The sequence below is a fragment of the Vipera ursinii genome (genome assembly GCF_947247035.1).
Source record: "Vipera ursinii genome assembly, chromosome: 2".
Lineage (NCBI taxonomy): Eukaryota > Metazoa > Chordata > Lepidosauria > Squamata > Viperidae > Vipera > Vipera ursinii.
The window spans coordinates 286,574,534-286,595,931 of NC_139513.1; the positions used below are offsets into that span (position 1 = coordinate 286,574,534).

At 43.1% G+C, this 21,398-nt stretch overlaps 1 protein-coding gene across 2 annotated transcripts in view; it reads left to right on the plus strand.

The window, feature by feature from the left end:
* PSTPIP2 (proline-serine-threonine phosphatase interacting protein 2) overlaps positions 1-21,181 on the plus strand; it is a 53,629-nt gene extending 32,448 nt beyond the window's left edge. The window contains exons 7-15 of one of the 2 annotated variants that reach the window (XM_083354889.1): positions 1,658-1,756; positions 6,281-6,326; positions 9,137-9,216; positions 11,330-11,428; positions 12,428-12,524; positions 15,322-15,396; positions 16,049-16,083; positions 18,566-18,628; positions 20,300-21,181. In XM_083354889.1, coding sequence (XP_083211015.1) covers positions 1,658-1,756; positions 6,281-6,326; positions 9,137-9,216; positions 11,330-11,428; positions 12,428-12,524; positions 15,322-15,396; positions 16,049-16,083; positions 18,566-18,604 — 570 coding nt within the window. In that variant the 3' untranslated portion in view covers positions 18,605-18,628; positions 20,300-21,181. Of the gene's footprint in view, positions 1-1,657; positions 1,757-6,280; positions 6,327-9,136; positions 9,217-11,329; positions 11,429-12,427; positions 12,525-15,321; positions 15,401-16,048; positions 16,084-18,565; positions 18,629-20,299 lie in introns of both variants that reach the window. The other variant, XM_083354888.1, reaches the window with a different exon arrangement.
* The last annotated feature ends 217 nt before the right edge of the window (positions 21,182-21,398 follow it).

The following is a 21,398-nucleotide window of genomic DNA, read 5'->3' on the forward strand; positions in this document are numbered from 1 at the left end:
GGATTTATACTTCCTTCCGTTCCTCACCATCCAGTCAGAACCAAAGAAGCTTTTTGGATGAGAAGCGAATCGTCTTCAGGGAAAAACAAGAGAAGTCCAAGTTGCCTCTTGAAAAAAGAACCTTTGCGGACAGCTGGATGGCTGAGAATCTCTGTAGACCAAGGGTCTTCAAACGTGGCCCTTTTATGACTGGTGGACTTCGACTCCCAGAATTCTTCAGTCGGCCATTTTGATGAAACTGCGGGCTTGGATCCAGACCAGGGGTCTTCCAACTTGGCCCTTTTATGACTGGTGGACTTCAACTCCCAGAATTCCTCAGTTGGCCATTTTGATGCAAGTGTGGGCTTGGATTCAGACCAGGGGTCTTCCAACTTGGCCCTTTTATGACTGGTGGACTTCAACTCCCAGAATTCCTCAGTCGGCCATTTTGATGCAAGTGCGGGCTTGGATCCAGACTAGGGGTCTTCCAACTTGGCCCTTTTATGACTGGTAGAGTTTGACTCCCAGAATTCCTCAGTCGGCCATTTTGATGAAACTGTGCACTTGGATCCAGACTCTCAGGGGTCTTCAAACTTGGCCCTTTTGTGACTGGTGGACTTCAACTCCCAGAGTTCCTCAGTTGGCCATTTTGATGAAACTCTGTGTTTGGAGCCAGACCAGGGCTCTTCAAACCTGACCCTTTTATGACTGGTGGACTTCAATTCCCAGAATTCCTCAGTCGGCCATTTTGATGAAACTGCGGGCTTGGATCCAGACCAGGGGTCTTCCAACTTGGCCCTTTTATGACTGGTGGACTTCAACTCCCAGTATTCCTCAGTTGGCCGTTTTGATGCAAGTGTGGGCTTGGATTCAGACCAGGGGTCTTCCAACTTGGCCCTTTTATGACTGGTGGACTTCAACTCCCAGAATTCCTCAGTTGGCCATTTTGATGCAAGTGTGGGCTTGGATTCAGACCAGGGGTCTTCCAACTTGGCCCTTTTATGACTGGTGGACTTCAACTCCCAGAATTCCTCAGTCGGCCATTTTGATGCAAGTGCGGGCTTGGATCCAGACTAGGGGTCTTCCAACTTGGCCCTTTTATGACTGGTAGAGTTTGACTCCCAGAATTCCTCAGTCGGCCATTTTGATGAAACTGTGCACTTGGATCCAGACTCTCAGGGGTCTTCAAACTTGGCCCTTTTGTGACTGGTGGACTTCAACTCCCAGAGTTCCTCAGTTGGCCATTTTGATGAAACTCTGTGTTTGGAGCCAGACCAGGGCTCTTCAAACCTGACCCTTTTATGACTGGTGGACTTCAATTCCCAGAATTCCTCAGTCGGCCATTTTGATGAAACTGCGGGCTTGGATCCAGACCAGGGGTCTTCAAACTTGGCCCTTTTATGGCTGGTGGACTTCAACTCCCAGAATTCCTCAGTCGGCCATTTTGATGAAACTGTGCGCTTGGATCCAGACTCTCAGGGGTCTTCAAACTTGGCCCTTTTATGACTGGTGGACTTCGACTCCCAGAATTCCTCAGTCGGCCACTTTGATGAAATTGCGGGCTTGGATCCAGACCAGGGGAAGACAAGTTGGAAGACGCCTGCCATAGGCATTTAAGAATTCTGCTGATTCAAAATACGTGATAATTTTCAGCTTGCTTCCTTTTGCCCTCTCCTAGGCCAAGAGGCTCTACGAGCAGCGATGCAGAGACAAAGACGAAGCAGAGCAAGCCGTTCATCGGAGCAGCAACCTGGTTACGCTGAAGCAGCAGGAAAAGGTGTGTGTGGGGGGGCAGGCCAAGCAGAATGGACGATCCGCTGAAAATATGGCTTGCTCTTCAATTACAGGCAGGCCTCCACTCACCCCTGTTCCCCTAGTGACCCTTTGAAGTTACAAAAAAGTGACTTATCGCCTTTTTTCACACCACTGTTGCAGCCTCCCCATAAATCATAGGATCCAAATTCGGAGGCTTGGCAACTGGCATGTACTTCCTGGGTCACGTGATCCCCTTTTGTAACCGCCCGGCAAGCCAAGTCAATGGGGGAAGAGGGCTTCGCTTAACAACCGTGCTGTTAACTTTACAGCTGCAGGGATTCGCTTTACAGCTGTGGGAAGAAAGGTTGTCAAATGGGGCCCAAACTCAGCCAATGTCTCCTCCGCTCAGCAGCGGAAATTTTGGGGTCAATTTTAGTCATAGGTCAAGGACTCCCATGCCTGTATGAACCTCCATCCTGCCCAGTCCAGTTATGAGGGAATCTACTTTTCCTGTGAAAGAAATATTGAGGTCATTCTTTTCTTCTCCCCTTCTTCCTTTTCTCTTTCCTTTTCCCATTTTCCTTTTCCCTTTTCTCTTTCCTTTTCCCTTTTCCCTTCCCTTTTCTTTCCTTTTCTCTTTCCTTTTTCCTTTTCTCTTTCCTTTTCCCTTTTTTCTTTCCTTTTCCCATTTTTCTTTCCCTTTTTTTCCTTTTTCCTTTCCTTTTCCCATTTTTCTTTTCCCCTTTCTCTTTCCTTTTCCCTTTTCTCTTTTTTCTTTCCTTTTCCCTTCCCTTTTCTTTCCTTTTCTCTTTCCTTTTCCCCTTTCTCTTTCCTTTTCCCTTTACACTTTTTTTTCCTTTTCACTTTTCCCTTCCCTTTTCTTTCCTTTTCTCTTTCCTTTTTCCTTTTCTCTTTCCTTTCCCCTTTCTCTTTCCTTTTCCGTTTTTTCTTTTCCCTTTTCTCTTTCCTTTTCCCTTTTCCCTTCCCTTTTCTTTCCTTTTCTCTTTCCTTTTTCCTTTTCTCTTTACTTTTCCCCTTTCTCTTTCCTTTTCCCTTTTCTCTTTTTTCTTTTCTCTTTCCTTTTCACTTTTCCCTTCCCTTTTCTTTCCTTTTTCCTTTTCTCTTTCCTTTTCCCTTTCCTTTCCCCTTTCTCTTTCCTTTTCCCTTTTTTCTTTTCCCTTTTCTCTTTCCTTTTCCCTTTTCCCTTCCCTTTTCTTTCCTTTTCTCTTTCCTTTTTCCTTTTCTCTTTCCTTTCCCCTTTCTCTTTCCTTTTCCGTTTTTTCTTTTCCCTTTTCTCTTTCCTTTTCTTTCCTTTTCTCTTTCCTTTTTCCTTTTCTCTTTACTTTTCCCCTTTCTCTTTCCTTTTCCCTTTTCTCTTTTTTCTTTTCTCTTTCCTTTTCACTTTTCCCTTCCCTTTTCTTTCCTTTTTCCTTTTCTCTTTCCTTTTCCCTTTCCTTTCCCCTTTCTCTTTCCTTTTCCCTTTTTTCTTTTCCCTTTTCTCTTTCCTTTTCCCTTTTCCCTTCCCTTTTCTTTCCTTTTCTCTTTCCTTTTTCCTTTTCTCTTTCCTTTTCCCCTTTCTCTTTCCTTTTCCCTTTTCTCTTTTTTCTTTCCTTTTCCCTTTTCCCTTCCCTTTTCTTTCCTTTTCTCTTTCCTTTTTCCTTTTCTCTTTCCTTTTCCCCTTTCTCTTTCCTTTTCCCTTTACACTTTTTTTCCTTTTCACTTTTCCCTTCCCTTTTCTTTCCTTTTCCCTTTCCTTTTCCTTTTCCCTTTCCTTTCCCCTTTCTCTTTCCTTTTCCCTTTTTTCTTTTCCCTTTTCTTTTTCCTTTTCCCTTTTCCCTTCCCTTTTCTTTCCTTTTCTCTTTCCTTTTTCCTTTTCTCTTTCCTTTTCCCCTTTCTCTTTCCTTTTCCCTTTTTTCTTTCCTTTTCCCATTTTTCTTTCCCTTTTTTTCCTTTTTCCTTTCCTTTTCCCATTTTTCTTTTCCCCTTTCTCTTTCCTTTTCCCTTTTCTCTTTTTTCTTTCCTTTTCCCTTCCCTTTTCTTTCCTTTTCTCTTTCCTTTTACCTTTTCTTTCCTTTTCCCCTTTCTCTTTCCTTTTCCCTTTTCCCTTTCCTTTTCCTTTTCCTTTTCCCTTTCCTTTTCCTTTTCTCTTTCCTTTTCCCATTTTTCTTTCCCTTTTTTCCTTTTTTCTTTTTCCTTTCCTTTTCCCATTTTTCTTTTCCCTTTTATCTTTCCTTTTCCCTTTTCTCTGTTTTCTTTCCTTTTCCATTTTCCCTTTCCTTTTCTTTCCTTTTCTCTTTCCTTTTCCATTTCCTTTTCTCTTTCCTTTTCCCCTTTCTCTTTCCTTTTCCCTTTTTTCTTTCCTTTTCCCTTTCTCTTTCCTTTTCCCTTTCCTTTTCCCTTTCCTTTTCCTTTTCCCTCTCCTTTTCTTTCCTTTTCCCTTTCCTTTTCCCTTTCCCTTTCCTTTTCCTTTTCTCTTTCCTTCCTTTTCCCCTTTCTCTTTCCTTTTCCCTTTTCTCTTTTTTCTTTCCTTTTTCCTTTCCTTTTCCCATTTTTCTTTTCCCCTTTCTCTTTCCTTTTCCCTTTTCTCTTTTTTCTTTCCCTTTCCCTTCCCTTTTCTTTCCTTTTCTCTTTCCTTTTTCCTTTTCTCTTTCCTTTTCCCCTTTCTCTTTCCTTTTCCCTTTTCCCTTTCCTTTTCCTTTTCCCTTTCCTTTTCCTTTTCTCTTTCCTTTTCCCATTTTTCTTTCCCTTTTTTCCTTTTTCCTTTTTCCTTTCCTTTTCCCATTTTCCTTTTCCTTTCCTTTTCCCATTTTTCTTTTCCCTTTTCTCTTTCCTTTTCCCTTTTCTTGTTTTTCTTTCCTTTTCCCTTTTCCCTTCCCTTTTCTTTCCTTTTCTCTTTCCCTTTTCCTTTTCTCTTTCCTTTTCCCTTTTTTCTTTCCTTTTCCCATTTTTCTTTCCCTTTTTTCCTTTTTCCTTTTTCCTTTCCTTTTCCCATTTTCCTTTTCTCTTTCCTTTTCCCTTTTCTCTTTTTGCTTTCCTTTTCCCTTTTCCCCTTTTCTTTCCTTTTCTCTTTCCTTTTCCCTTTTCCCTTTTTTCTTTCCTTTTCCCTTTTCCCTTCCCTTTTCTTTCATTTTCTCTTTCCTTTTCCCCTTTCTCTTTCCTTTTCCCTTTTTTCTTTCCTTTTCCCTTTCCCTTTCCTTTTCCTTTTCCCTTTCTCTTTCCTTTTCTGTTTCCTTTTCCCATTTTTCTTTCCCTTTTTTCCTTTTTTCTTTTTCCTTTCCTTTTCCCATTTTTCTTTTCCCTTTTCTCTTTCTTTTTCCCTTTTCTCTTTTCTCTTTCCGTCTCCACTTTCCCTTTCCTTTTCTTTCCTTTTCCCTTTCCTTTTCCCTTTCCTTTTCCCTTTCCTTTTCCTTTTCTCTTTCCTTTTTCCCTTTCTCTTTCCTTTTCCCTTTTCCCTTTTTTCTTTCCTTTTCCCTTTTCCCTTCCCTTTTCTTTCCTTTTCCTTTTCCCTTTCCTTTTCCTTTTCTCTTTCCTTTTCCTTTTCTCTTTCCTTTTCCCCTTTCTCTTTCTTTTTCCCTTTTTTCTTTCCTTTTCCCTTTCCTTTTCCTTTTCTCTTTCCTTTTCCCCTTTCTCTTTCCTTTTTTCTTTCCTTTTCCCTTTTCCCTTTTCTTTTCCTTTTCTCTTTCCTTTTCCCCTTTCTCTTTCCTTTTTTCTTTCCTTTTCCCTTTTCCCTTTCCTTTTCTTTTCTTTTCCCTTTCCTTTTCCTTTTCTCTTTCCTTTTCCCCTTTCTCTTTCCTTTTTTCTTTCCTTTTCCCTTTCCTTTTTTCTTTTCCCTTTTCTTTCTTTTTTCCTTTTCCCATTTCTCTTTCCTTTTTCCTTTTTCCTTTTCTTTTCCCATTTCCCTTTCCTTTTCCCTTTTCTCTTTCCTTTTCTCTTTTCCCTTTCCTTTCCTTTTCCCTTTTCCCTTTCCTTTTCTCTTTCCTTTTCCCTTTTCCCTTTCCTTTTCCCTTTTCTCCTTCCTTTCCCATTTCTCTTTCCTTTTTCCTTTTTCCTTTTCTTTTCCCATTTCCCTTTCCTTTTCCCTTTTCTCTTTCCTTTTCTCTTTTCCCTTTCCTTTCCTTTTCCCTTTTCCCTTTCCTTTTCTCTTTCCTTTTCCCTTTTCCCTTTCCTTTTCCCTTTTCTCCTTCCTTTCCCATTTCTCTTTCCTTTTCCCTTTTCCCTTTTCTTTTCCCTTTTCCCTTTCCTTTTCCTTTTCTCTTTCCTTTTCCTCTTTCTCTTTCCTTTTTTCTTTCCTTTTCCCTTTCCTTTTCTCTTTCCTTTTCCCTTTTCCTTTCCCTTTCTTTTTTCCTTTTCCCTTTCCTTTTCCTTTTCTCTTTCCTTTTCCCATTTCTCTTTCCTTTTCCCTTTTCCCTTTCCTTTTCCCTTTCCTTTTCCCTTTTCCCTTTCCTTTTCCCTTTCCTTTTCCCTTTTCCCTTTTCCCATCTCTTTTCCCTTCCTCCCCCCGACTGCCGTTGTGTCTCTTCCCCACTTCTCCTCTCTCTCTTTTCAGCTCTTCGTGAAGCTGGCCCAGGCTAAGACGGCCCTGGAAGACTCGGGTGAGTTTCTGCTTCGGAAGGGAATTGCCGATTTTCAAACGGATTTCTGCTTCTTAGTCTTCAACGAAGAGCCGTTCAAGGCGCAGAGGAGAAAAAGTTAGACGGGCTGACACAGAGAGACTAGGATCACGTCACTCGTTAATTTTTTAAAAAGAAATGTAAAACAAGAACAACAACGAAAATAGAAGTGAAATGATAGTACAGGCGGTCCATGCCTTACAATAATTCATTTAGTTACCGAGAACAGTTATAACAACTCTGAAAAAAGAGACTATCTTCACACTTATGACCGGTCCTCAGATTTATCACGGCATCCCCACGTGGTCACGTGGTCAAAAATCAGTTGCCTGGCAACTGACATATACTTGCGACAGTTGCCGAGTCCCAGGCTCCTGTGAACGCCGTTTGCAGCTGTCCCAGCCGGTTTGATGAGCCAAGCCAGATTCCGTTAGCGACTCTGTGATTCACTTAACGTCTGTGATTAAAAGCAACTTATGATCTGTACTCACCCTTACATCCGTGGCACCATCCCGTCCGTTGGGATTGTAATTAGGGTATTTGGCAACCGGCTCACATTTGCAACCAGTTGTAGCGTCCTATGGTTGTGATTTGCGACTTATTTGCCCAATGTCCAGAAAAATAGACCCCTACCGCTGGGCTAGCTGGATTTGCTTAATGACCGTGTAATTTACTTAATGATTTGCTGAATGGCCACTTTAAAAATGGTCACAACGTTGGGTCTGACTTGACTTATGACCGCAATGACTTAACGCTGGAAATTATGGCTCTAATTGCCATCGTAAGCCGAGGACTTCCTGTATGATACTCAATCCTGCACTAGTTGCCCCTACTCTATCCTGAATTAAGGGATTACAGCAGGGGTCCCCCACCTTTTGGACACTGGAGACCGGTTCCGTGGAGAGAGGTTTTTCCACGGACTGGAGGGTGCCTGGTTTTGTGTGCTGGCTGCATCCCGTGGATGGGGCTTTGCTTGTTTGTGCGGACCGGTTGCTGGCATGCTGTGGCCCAGTACCGGTCCACAAACCGGGGATTGGGGGCCCCTGGATTGTTGTTGTTGTTAGTTGCGAAGTGTCCGACCCATCGCGACCCTATGGACAACGTTCCTCCAGGCCTTCCTGTCCTCCACCATCTTCTGGAGTCCATTTAAGCTCATGCCTCCTGCTTCAGTGACTCCATCCAGCCACCTCATTCTCTGTCGTCCCCTTCTTCTCTTGCCCTCGATCTTTCCCAGCATTAGGCTCTTCTCCAGCGAGTCCTTCCTTCTCATTAGGTGGCCAAAGTATCTGAGTTTTAGCTTCAGGATCTGGCCTTCTAAAGAGCAGTCAGGGTTGATCTCCTCTAGGACTGACCGGTTTGATCGCCTTGCAGTCCAAGGGACTCGCAGGAGTCTTCTCCAGCACCAGAGTTCAAAGGCCTCAATTCTTTGGCGCTCAGCCTTTCTTATGGTCCAACTTTCACAGCCACACATTGCAACTGGGAAGACCATAGCCTTGACTATACGCACTTTTGTTGACAGGGTGATGTCTCTGCTTTTTAGAGTGCTGTCTAGATTTGTCATGGCTTTCCTCCCCAGGAGCAAGCGTCTTTTAATTTCTTGGCTGCAGTCCCCATCTGCGGTGATCTTGGAGCCCAGGAAAATAAAATCTGTCACTACCTCCATTTCTTCCCCATCTATTTGCCAGGAATTGAGAGGGCCGAATGCCCTGATCTTGGTTTTCTTAATGTTTAGTTTCAACCCAACTTTTGTACTCTCCTTCTTCACCCGCAACAAGAGGCTCTTTAGTTCTTCTTCACTTTCTGCCATTAGAGTGGTATCATCTGCATATCTTAGGTTGTTGATATTTCTTCTGGCAATCTTAATTCCAACTTTTGATTCATCTAGCCCTGCCTTTCTCATGATGTGCTCTGCATATAAGTTAAATAGGCAAGGCGACAGTATACAGCCTTGCCGGACTCCTTTCCCAATTTTGAACCAATCAGTGGTTCCGTGTCCAGTTCTCACTGTTGCTTCTTGGCCCGCATATAGATTTCTCAAGAGACAAATAAGATGGTCTGGTATGCCCATCTCTTTAAGGACTTGCCACAGTTTGTTATGATCCACACAATCAAAGGCTTTAGCATAGTCAATGAAGCAGAAGTAGATGTTTTTCTGGAACTCTCTAGCTTTCTCCATGATCCAGCGTATGTTAGCAATTTGATCTCTAGTTCCTCTGCCTCTTCGAAATCCTGCCTGTACTTCTGGTAGTTCTCGATCCACATACTGCTGGAGTCTAGCTTGTAGGATTTTAAGCATAACTTTACTAGCATGAGAAATGAGTGCAATGGTGCGATAGTTTGAACATTCTTTGACACTGCCTTTCTTTGGAATTGGAATGTAAACTGATCTTTTCCAATCCTGTGGCCACTGTTGAGTTTTCCAAATTTGCTGGCAAATTGAGTGTAGCACTTTTACTGCATTGTCTTTTAAGATTTTGAATAGCTCAGCTGGAATACTGTCACCTCCACTAGCTTTGTTGTTGCTCAGCTTTTCTAAGGCCCACTTCATTTCACATTCTAAGATGTCTGGTTCGAGGTCAGTGACCACCTCATTGTGATTAATGGATTACAGGGTTCTAAAAAGGGAGTTACTGGTGCCCCATACCAGTCAGTTGCCCAAGTGAATGCGCTGTCATCAGGCTCTCTCTTCATCCCGGGGGCTTTGGATCTTGAGCTTCAAGTTTGCAATTTGGGTCCACCCTCCCTTTAATAACGCAACCTTGGATAACTTTGTGCTTGTTTCCCCTTTGCAGACAGGCTATATCAGAATAACGTCAACGCTCTCGAGAAGATTAGGGAAGAATGGCAGAACGAGCATGTCAAGGCTTGCGAGGTAAACCCAACACAACACCGTGAAAACTAAAGCAGAGATTGTGTTTTTCGAAGGATGGTGTTTTTAACGCGGAGGGAAGACACAAGGTCCCGAGATTGTGGCGTTCACGTTCGGTTGGATTCTCCATTGTTTCTCGGTTCCGTTTTCTCTCCTCCTCCTCTGCATTGTTGTTACCAAAAGTAAGATATTCAGCTGAACCAACAGATTAATTGCCGATTCAGCTACTTGGCTGAGTGTTTGGTAGAACCCTTTGTGCACGGAGCCTGTAAGTTAACAGCGGTGTGTGAAATACTTCCACATAAGGGTATATAGTTCAGGGGTAGGCAACCTTGGCTCTTTTATGACTCTGGACTTCAACTCCCAGAATTCCTGAGCCAGGAACGCTGAGGGGAAAGGCAGAGGTTTCCCAAGCTGAGCCATCCTGGCTCAGGAATTCTGGGAGTTGAAGTCCACCAATCATGAAGGAGGGCATAGTTCCCCCATGCTGCCTCAGGAATTCTGGGAGTTGAAGTCCACCAGTCACAAAGGGACCATAGTTCCCCCATGCTGGCTCAGGAATTCTGGGAGTTGAAGTCCACCAATCATGAAGGGGTCATAGTTCCCCCATGCTGGCTCAGGAATTCTGGGAGTTGAAGTCCACCAGTCATGAAGGGGCCGTAGTTCCCACAAGCTGGCTCAGGAATTCTGGGAGTTGAAGTCCACCAGTCATGAAGGGGCCGTAGTTCCCCCAAGCTGGCTCAGGAATTCTGGGAGTTGAAGTCCACCAGTAGTCATGAAGGGGCCGTAGTTCCCCCATGCTGGCTCAGGAATTCTGGGAATTGAACTCCATCAGTCATGAAGGGGCCATAGTACTCCCATGCTGCCTCAGGAATTCTGGGAGTTGAAGACCACAAGTCATGAAAGAGCCAAGGTTGCTGTGTGTGTGTGTGTGTGTGTGTGTGTGTGTGTGTGTGTGTGTGTGTGTGTGTTTATGTGTGTATGTAGGTGTGTGTGTATATATACGTATATGTATGTATATGTATATGTATATATGTGTGTGTATATATATATGTATGTATGAATGTGTGTGTGTATGTGTATATATATATCTATATATATATATATAATGTATGTGTATATTACGCATGTATGTATATGTGTGTGTATGTATATATATGTATATATGTATGTTTGTATGTATATGTGTGTATGTGTGTATATATATGTGTGTATATATATATGTATATATATGTATATATATATGTATATAATGTATGTGTGTGTATATATATAATGTATGTATGTGTGTTTGTGTGTGTATTCTGCAGATTATGTCTACACCCCTTCTTGACACATGTGAGGACCATTAAAATGTGCTTTTTTAGGGCTACTGCTTCTCCCCTTTGGAATAGCATTGTCCCTCAAAATTAATTTATTGATATATCAAATTTGAAAACCACCTATTTCCGGCAAAAAACACCCATTGGGAAAGCGTCTGTGGAGATTGTCCGTCCTCCAGGTCCTGGTTGTCCCAAAGATGCTTTTTGAGGAGGCAACTGGACTTTCTTGTTTTTCTTTGAAGACGTTTCGCTTCTCCTCCAAGAAGCTTCTTCAGTGGCTGCAATCCTAGTTTTCATAGACAAGCCATAGGGGGTATCGTGGTAGGTGGTGTCAAATGTTTCTGGACAAGGAGGTCTCTCCACGCAAAGTTGCACCACAGATCATCCCTAAAAGCTACTTCCGTGGTCTCCATCCCACGCCCAGCCCTAAAACCTAACTGGAAGGGGTCAGGTTTTAATGGCTTTATGGTGGTCCGAAAGGTGATTTTTCAAGAGGCAACTGGAGTTTCAATCAGAACCGAAGAAGCTGCTTGGAACGAGAAGCGAATCATCTCCAAGGAAAAACCAAGAAAGTCCACTTGCTTCTTGAAATAGCACCTTTGAAGAGCAGCATGACCTGGACGATGGAGAATCTCCACCGGCGGTTTTATGGCGGCTTCGTTGGTATTGCCTTTCTTCTCAAACTTTCGCCAAGGGGCCCAGTTCGTAAATACATTAAATAAAAAAAACTGCTCTGATCAAATGCTGCTTCTTTGCCGAGTTCAGCAGCTGAACTTCTTCTGTGTCTCCTGCAGTTCTTCGAGAGCCAAGAAATTGAGCGGATCAACTATTTCCGGAATGCTTTGTGGTTCCATGTCAATCAGCTGTCTGAAGCTTGCGTCAAGAATGATGATGTAAGAAAGGAGCGTCAATCCCTACCTTCGGCAGATTGGCAAACTTTTCGGGTTGGGCATTTTCAAAGGGATAGAATAGAATAGAATAGAATAGAATAGAATAGAATAGAATAGAATAGAATAGAATAGAATAGAAAACATGGAATGGAATAGAATAGAATGGAAAATATAGAATAGAATAGAATAGAATAGAATAGAATAGAATAGAATAGAATAGAATAAGAATAGAATAGAATAGAATAGAATAGAATAGAATAGAATAGAATAGAATAGAATAGAATAGAATAGATGGAATGGAATAGAATAGAATGGAAAATATAGAATAGAATAGAATAGAATGGAATAGAATAGAATAGAATAGAATAGAATAGAAAATATGGAATGGAATGAAATGAAATGGAATGGAATGGAATTGAATAGAATAGAATAGAATAGTTGGAAGGGACCTTGGAGATCATCTAGTCCAACCCCCCACTCAGGCAGTAAACCCTATACCACTCCAGACAAATGTCTGTCCGGTCTCTTCTTAAAAACTTCCAGTGTTGGAGCATCCACAGCTTCTAGAGGCAGCTTGTTCCACTGGTTAGTTCCAGGTTGCTTCTCTCCTTGACGATTTTCCATCCGTTGCTTCTTGTCCTGCCTTTGGGCATTTTAGAGAAGAGATTGACAAACACACACACACACACATACCTTCTTTGGGGCAGCCCCTGAAGATACATTTGCAGAAACATTGTTTTCCCTGTGAATCGGGTTAGGTCTCCAAAAATGATCAGTTTTCTGAACCGAGTCACGAAGACGATGGTCCAAGTTGGATTTTTGCCACAACAGAATGGATTCATTCATCCGCAGGAAAAGAGAAAACACACACACACACACACACACTTTTTTAAATTCCAAAAAGTGATTTGATTGTTGTGTAGTAAGCACACGAACTTAGGAGCAATTTGGGGCGCATCGTTTTTTCCGCCACTAAAATTGACTTTCTCTTCCGTGCGACAGAACTACGAGGAGATCCGGAAAGCCCTCGAGCAGTGCAGCATTGGGAACGACATAGAGTGTTTCGTACACGCTCGCAAGACCGGCAACATCCCTCCAGGTAAAAGAGACAGATTCCCGCGGTCTCACGTTCATGTCTTTAAAACACGCTTGTCAACGCTGCTAACGTCAGATGTTCTTGCTTTGACAACACGTGGAGAGGCAAGCTTTGCCTCTTTCAAACTTGTGTGTTACTTTTAGAGTTAGAATTAGTTGATGCTGGGGGGCGGGGGTGGGGGTGGTGGAGAGTAGGAAGAATGTCTCTCAAGGCTGTTTTGAAAGAAGAGAAGAATTTGGCCAGTTGTTAAACAGGAGGGAAAGCTTACAATGCAAACTAATTGGAGAATGTGATTTATGACGGTTAATTAGAGGGAGGAACTGTGTTTTGATACCGTGTGCTTAAGGGACGGGAATCCAGATTTCAGCTTGACCGTGTATCTGCCAAAGCTATGCTCTTTTGATTATTTATTTATTTATTTTATTACATTTATATATCGCCCTTTCCCGAAGGACTCAGGGCGGTTTACAGGGTGATTAAAAACAAAAATACAAAAGTTAAAAACAATTTAAAAAATTATATCCGTCCCTGAACAAATAAAACCCCAGTTAAAATTAAAATTAAAATTAAAATTCTCAGCCTGGGCCAGAGAGCTCGAAGAGCCAGGTCTTCAGGTCCCGGCGGAATGAACGGAGGTCGGGGGCAGTCCTCAGCTCCATGGGCAGCTGGTTCCAGAGGGCAGGCGCCCCCACTGAGAAGGCCCTATCCCTGGGTGTTACCCGCCGGCAATCTCTTACCGGTGGCACCCTGAGAAGACCCTCCCCTTGGGAGCGCACAGGACGAAGGGAACTTGATGCCGGCAGCAGGTGTTCCCTCAGATATCCCGGACCCAAGCCATGTAGGGCTTTATAGGTCATCACCAGCACCTTGAATCTCACCTGGAGGGCAACTGGAAGCCAATGCAGCTCGCGGAGTAGAGGTGTTACATGGGGGTATCGGGAGACCCCCATCACAACTCGCGCAGCCGCATTCTGCACCAGCTGAAGCCTCCAAGTGGTCCTCAAGGGCAGCCCCATGTAGAGAGCGTTGCAGTAGTCTAAGCGGGATTAAAAGACTCCTTAAGGAAAAACAATGCTTCGAGGTTCTTTGAAGAATTGCATCTGTCGGAACCATGACAACGGGTCTGTAAAGGAGTTTAGACGAGAGGCAATTTTGGGGAAGGCATCAGGGACTCGTGGAAAAGGAAGAACAGACGGCCGTCCAGTGCTAGAAGGACCTGTGAGAAAGAAACTCAAACTAATCCCATCTTGATTTTCCTTAGCATAAGTGGAGATAGGGAGAAATTTGGACGGGGTTTCAAGTTTCTCTTATTATACCCGACTGCAAATTGCCCGGAAGTCCTTCTGTGCCTCTTTCTTGATATACTTGAATTTGAAGGATTGATATCAACTCTAAAAGTTTGTGTCTCAATGCTTCCTCTTACTCCATTCCACTTTATTTTTTTGTGGATGTACAGCAAATTATATAGCAAAATTCATAGCCGGGGTAGTCATATCCATCCGTAACAATCAATACAACCACTTCAGAAGCTCTACCGATACTCTCGAGTTCCCTGTTTGGTTTAGGGTTAAAACACTAGGCTAGAAACAAGGAGACGGTGAGTTCTAGTTCTGCCTTAAGCTTGAAAGCTGACTGGGTGACTTTGGGCCAATCACCAGGAGACTGTGAGTTCTAGTCCCGCATTAGGCATAAAAGCTGACTGGGTGGCTTTGGGCCAATCACCAGGAGACTGTGAGTTCTAGTTCTGCCTTAAGCATGAAAGCTGACTGGGTGACTTTGGGCCAATCACCAGGAGACTGTGAGTTCTAGTCCCGCATTAGGCATAAAAGCTGACTGGGTGACTTTGGGCCAATCAGGAGACTGTGAGTTCTAGTTCTGCCTTAAGCATGAAAGCTGACTGGGTGACTTTGGGCCAATCACCAGGAGACTGTGAGTTCTAGTCCCGCATTAGGCATAAATGCTGACTGGGTGACTTTGGGCCAATCACCAGGAGACTGTGAGTTCTAGTTCTGCCTTAAGCATGAAAGCTGACTGGGTGACTTTAGGCCAATCACCAGGAGACTGTGAGTTTTAGTCCCGCATTAGGCATAAAAAACGGCTAGGTGACTTTGGGCCACTCACCAGGAGACTGTGAGTTCTAGTTCTGCCTTAAGCATGAAAGCTGACTGGGTGACTTTAGGCCAATCACCAGGAGACTGTGAGTTTTAGTCCCGCATTAGGCATAAAAAACGGCTAGGTGACTTTGGGCCACTCACCAGGAGACTGTGAGTTCTAGTTCTGCCTTAAGCATGGAAGTCGGCTGGGTGACTTTGGGCTGCTCACTAGAAGACTTTGTTCTAGCCTGGCTTAGGCACGAAAGCTGGCTAGGTGACTTTGGGCCAATCACCAGCAGACGGTGAGTTCTAATCCCGCCTTAGGCATGAAAGCCAGCTGGTTGACTTTTGCCCAATCACTTTCTCTCCACTCATCCTACCTCACAGGTTGATCGTTATTTTGGAGAAAATAGGAGGAGGAAGCAGTATTAGGTATGTTTGAGTTACTTATACAAATAATAAAGGAGGCTTACAAACCAACAAACATGTTTTCAGAACCACGTTTTGCTAAGGAAAAATATATATAATGCAGAAGGGGCTACTAAAATCCCAGAATACTTCTCTCCACTGGCTCAGAATTGTAAGAATTTTAATCTCAGCACCCGAAAGTAACACATCCCATCCAGTTTGGGCCAATGTTAGCGGAGAAACAAGTTGTGTGTTTTTTTTGTTTTGTGACATTGTTTTTTGTTTTCTGCTTTTTGCAGCTCCTGTAGTCTATGAAAATTATTACAACACACAAAAGAACACAGGAGCTAGAAGAAGTCAGCTTCCAGTGCCTGGCACGTAAGAATGAAAAAGCATATATATATATATTTAATGTAAATGTTATTCTTTTCAGCTATTTTGTTAGCTGCTTTATGCTAACGTCATAGTTTTCTGCCAAGAATAATTATATTATTTTTGAGTAATAAAAAAAAGTACACTGTACAGAAAGTCCTTGACTTATGAAGATAAACTTCTTGCTTGGAAGAAAGAAAAAGACAGGAGTCAAAATGCATTATGTTACATCTAGGTAATCCTCAATTTGCAACCATCAATTTAGTCGCTTTTTCCAGACTTGTGACGTCGCAGCATCCCCCTGGTCACGTGATCAGAATTCAGACGCTTGGCCACTGGCTCGTATTTATGACGGTCGCCGTGCCTTGGAGTCATGTGATCGGCTTCGGTGATTCATTTAACAACTGCCTTATTAACAATGGCAGGGATTCACTGAACGGCTGCAGCAGGAAAAGTCATATAATGGGGCAAAACTCAATGAATAGCTGTCTCGCTTTGCAATGGAAATTTTGGGTCATAATTGGAGGACTGCCTGTATTTAGTGGCCATGTCCTCTGTTAAGCGTTATTTTGCTGTGCTTGGCCTCGACCAAGTTGACTGAAGGTGTCTGAAGTTGGGTTGGACTGATTTACCTTCACCTCTTCTCCCCTGCAGGAGACCCCAGATGCCCATCCCTCCCAGTGAAGCAGGTAAGTAAACCTTGCACCCCTGGTGTGTCCCCATTTTTTTGCACAATTCTACACCTCTGCATTAACAGGAATAGGAAGCGATGGAATGGAACTAGAACAGAATGGAATGGCATAGAATAGAATAGAATAGAATAGAATAGAATAGAATAGAATAGAATAGAATAGAATAGAATAGAATGGAATGGAATGGAATGGAATGGAATGGAATGGAATGGAATGGAATGGAATAGAATAGAATAGAATAGAATAGAATAGAATAGAATAGAATAGAATAGAATAGAATAGAATAGAATAGAATAGAATAAAATGGAATGGAATGGAATGGAATGGAATAGAATAGAATAGAATAGAATAGAATAGAATAGAATAGAATAGAATAGAATAGAATAGAATAGATTGGAATGGAATGGAATGGAATGGAATGGAATGGAATGGAATGGAATAGAAATCACATCAAGTGTTAATACCACTTTACAAGGCCTTGGTAAGGCCACGCTTGGAATCCTGCAGCCAGTTTTGGTCACCACGATGTAAAAAAGATGTTGAGACTCTAGAAAGAGTGCAGAGAAGAGCGACAAAGATGATCAGGGGACTGGAGACTAAAACATACAAAGAACGGTTGCTGGAATTGGGTATGTCTAGTCTAATGAAGCGAAGGATGAGGCATGACATAATAGCAGTGTTCCAGTATCTCAGGGGCTGCCCCAAAGAAGAGGGAGTCAAGCTGTTCTCCAAAGCCCCTGAAGGCAGGACAAGAAGCAACGGATGAAAACTCATCAAGGAGAGAAGCAACCTGGAACTAAGGAGAAACTTCCTCACAGTCAGAACAATTAACCAGTGGAACCACCTGCCTCCAGAAGCGGTGAATGCTCCAACACTGGACGTTTTTAAGAAGAGACTGGACAGCCGTTTATCTGAAATGGTATAGGGTTTCCTGCCTGAGCAGGGGGTTGGACTAGATGACCTCCAAGGTATCTTCCAACTCTGTTATTCTGTTATTCATCTGCTAATTTGGGGACTGCAGAGGGAGAACTTTGAAGCAGAATTCCAGCCTTGTTTAAAATTGGAAATTGAGCGAAGGGAACCTTGTGAAAGGGGGAAGACAGAGATTTAGTTTCCCCATCCCCCTCTGCTTTTCCCCAGCGTTATGGGAAACGGGCATGAAAATCTCCGATACAGGTAGTCCTCTACTTATGACAGTCACCCCCTGCCCCCCCGCCCCCCGCCAGGTTACTTTTTATGACCCAGAGTCTTAAGTTCCAACGGCTGCCTTTCTGTGAGCATGTGATCACATTTTGACCACTCAGCCATCAGCTCACATTTATGACCATTTGCAGCATCCCACAATCGTGATCGTGGATTACATTTGTGTGTGTGTGTGTGTGTGTGTGTGTTTTGCTGGAAGTTAGCATTGACTTCTAGTTTCCAGCAAAAAAAATGTCCATGACAATGACTTCCGTTAACCATCACGGGTTCCCTTAATGACCATGGCGATTCATTTAGGAACCGCTGCAAAAAATGTCATAAAATCAGGATTGGTCCATGATGACCTGCTAAACAGCCATAATAACTTGTGCAGAGAAGAGCAACAAAGAGGATCAGGGGACTGGAGGCTAAAACATATAAAGGACGGTTGCTGGAATTGGATATGTCCAGTTTAATGAAGAGAAGGACGAGGGGGGACATGATAGCCGTCTTCCAGTATCTTAGGGGCTGCCCCAAAGAAGAGAGAGTCAAGCTATTCTCCAAAGCCCCTGAAGAAGGCAGGACAAGAAGCAACGGATGGAAACTCATCAAGGAGGGAAGCAACCTGGAACTAAGGAGAAATTTCCTGACAGAACAATTAACCGGTGGAACAACCTGCCTCCAGAAACGGTCAATGCTCCAACACTGGACGTTTTTAAGAAGAGACTGGACAGCCGTTTATCTGAAATGGTATAGGGTTTCCTGCCTGAGCAGGGGGTTGGACTAGATGACCTCCAAGGTGCCTTCCAACTTTTTGTTGTTGTTGTTGTTGTTGTTGTTATTATTAAAAATTGAGGACTACCTGCATTTTGGACAAAGAGCCCCTTAAATGGAGGGAAGGGTTAATTTTGGATGCTTACATGATAATGGGTAATTTCTGATCTTGACTTGAATTGTCTCCAGCTGCTTGCAATAAACTTTTTGGGAATCTCCTTATCTTAATCAGCAGACTTTACACCTGTCTGACATTTCCTAAATGATAACTTTTGTTCCTACCCAAATTGGCGGTTAATCAAGGAGAGTTTTTGCCATTTTAAATTTGGATTCAGACATTTTACTCCAGGGGTCTTCCAACTTGGCCCTTTTATGACTTGTGGACTTCAACTCCCAGAATTCCTCAGCCAGCATGCCTGGCTGAGGAATTCTGGGAGTTGAAGTCCACAAGTCATAAAAGGGCCAGGTTGGAAGACCCCTGTTTTACTCTATGGATTAATAACTGTAACCTTTGTTTTTATAGGGGAAGCTAACTACGCTTCTGTGGATGGGTATAGCGTAATTCATCCTCACTAGCCCAGAGATGGTAAGTTTTGTCATTTAGAAAAGGAACTTAAAGTGCCTGTCTAATTAAGCATATCATTGGAATAGAATAATACAGAATATCTCTGTGTTTATACAACATCTTAAGGTAGTGTCTTTCAATCTTGGTGACTTTAAGATGGATGGACTTCAATTCCCAGAATTCCCCAGCCATGTAAAACAGAATAACAGCATCAGAAGGGACCTTCAAGGCCTTTTAGTCCAACCCCCCCTGCTTACACGGGAAATCCGATACCAGTTCAGACAAATGGTTGTCCAATCTCTTCTTAAAAGCCTCAAGTTTTTCATGCTGGCTGAGGAATTCTGGGAGCTGAAGTCCACGCCTCTTAAAAGCTGCCAGGATTGAAATGTGTTAAGTCATGGATTAGCTCACAGTTATACTTTGGCTATTCTTAAGTGCGAATAAACAAGATTTGCTGATGGTACACTAGTCCTGTGGTGGTGAACCTATGGCAGGCGTGTCAGAGGGGGCACTCGGAGCCCTCTCTGTGGGCACGCGTGCCTCGCTCTTTGGCTAAGTTTCTGCAGAAAAAAGCCATTTCTCAAGCCCTTCCTAGCCAAAGCATGCCTCCGGAGCGAGCGTGCTGTTTTCAGCTTTGAATTATATCAAATCTGACACCAGAAACAGACTAAGAGATGACCTGAGTGCTGCATGTGTTGCTCTCAAACTTACAAAGTATGAGCCGAGATTAGACAAATTATCAGCATGCATGCAACAGCAAAAATCACATTAATTGTTCCAAAGCATGCCAAATGCAAACTTTTACCTTTCAGTAAAAAGTTGTTGGTATAATTGAAAGCTTTCTTATTGTGTTTTTTCTTTTAAGACAAAAGATGTTAACGTGTGAATTGTTTTTTCTAAACTAAAACCTCAGTATTCAGGTTAAATTGCCGTGTTGGCACTTTGCGATAAATAAGTGGGTTTGGGGTTGCAGTTTGGGCACTCGGTCTCTAAAAGGTTCGCCGTCACTGCACTAGTCCCTCAGTCATAAACCATAGCTTACAAAGAGTATTGCTAGGTTAATGCAAGAAGGTAAGACATAAATTAACATATCATATTAATCTCCCCAGATTAAGGTTTGCTCGATCTGGGCTTACCTTATTACAACTCTCACAATTTGGAAGCGTGAATCTTGGCTTACCACAGAGTTATAAGTTGTGTTTTAATCAGCAAATCACAGTTAAACAGATCTTGGCTTACACGCAGTCCTCGACTTATAACAGTTGGTATGGTGACTGTTCCAAGTTACAACGGCACTGGGAAAAAATGACTTATGACCATTTTTCACACTTACGACAGTTGCAGCCTCCCCGTGGTCACGTGATCAAAATTCAGACACTTGGTCACTGACTCATATTTATGACGGTCGCAGTATGTCCCGGAGGGGTCAGGTGATCCCCTCTTGCAACAAGCGAAGTCAATGGGGGGAAGCCAGATTCACTTAACAGCCGTGTTACTAACTTAACAACTGCAGTGATTCGCTTAAGGACTGCGGCGAGGAAGGTCGTAGACTGGGGCAAAACTCACTTAACAAATGCCTCACTTAGCAACAGAAATTTGTGGCTCACTCGTGGTCGTAAACCGAGGATTATCCGTAGATGGATCCAGTCTGCGTTTTTTCCCCTCATTCTTTGATCTTTTTCTTCTCTCTAGGTCTCGGAATCTTTCCTTGGACGATACCTCTATGAGGAAATGAAATGGCAGCCATTTTAAAAGCTGTCTCAATCCACTTCTCCAAATTTTCTCTGCAGATTATTCTGTTGTTTTATTCCTTTGAAGGAAGGGAGAAAACCCCTGCAGGGGTGTTCACAGGACGTGGCCGGAAAAAGTCAAGATGGGAGCCGTAGCATCCACTGCATCCTTAGACCCACAAGTTTACCTTTTTTTTTGACCACATATTTGGACCCCTGCCTTTTTCATTAGTAGCAGGGGAGGGGTGTGTGACATCTGAAGAATTAAACATACGTGAGAATTACCTGGAAAGTGGGTTTCTTGGGAAACATTGTAGTTTCTGCCTGACCTACCTCACAGGGTGGTTGTGAGGAGGGATCAAGACAATCCCAGGATATTAGCCTTAATTCTTGGATCTTACTTAATTATGTTAGAGAGTGGTGGGAAAGCTTATAGAGTTCTGATTGCCTTCCCTTTTTTTTAGTTTGCTCAAAATCCGGTGAAATGTAGAGCAAATGGACTCTTCCTGATTTGTTAAGCAATAAGAATTAAAAACTTATTGGTCTGCAAATGACTGGGGAATCTGTGTGTGGGAACAGCCGTAACATTCAGGCTAATTCTTCTCCTTCTGGACTTTTGAATTGTGATGGTGCCGAGTCGGCTGCCTGAGAAGCTCCCCTTTTAGTTAAAAGCAAGGCTCTAGTCCTCATGATTAAAAGGGACAGAAAATGTGTGGTAGCTGTAGTACTCATTCACGGAAGCTTCTGGAATCCAAAGCAGACTGTTGTGGGATTTCTGCCTTTTTTTTTTTGGTCATCAATATTTTTAATCCTACCCTATTTCTACTGTAGGGACGCGGTGGCTCAGTGGGTTAGGACGCTGAGCTTGTCGATCAGAAGGTCGGCAGTTTGGCGGGTGGAATCCCAAGTGCCGCGTAACAAGAGTGAGCGCCTGTTACTCGTCCCAGCTTCTGCCAACCTAGCAGTTCAAAAGCACGTAAAAATGCAAGTAGAAAAATAGGGACCACTACGGTGGGAAGGTAACAGCGTTCCGTGCGCCTTTGGCGTCTAGTCATGCCGGC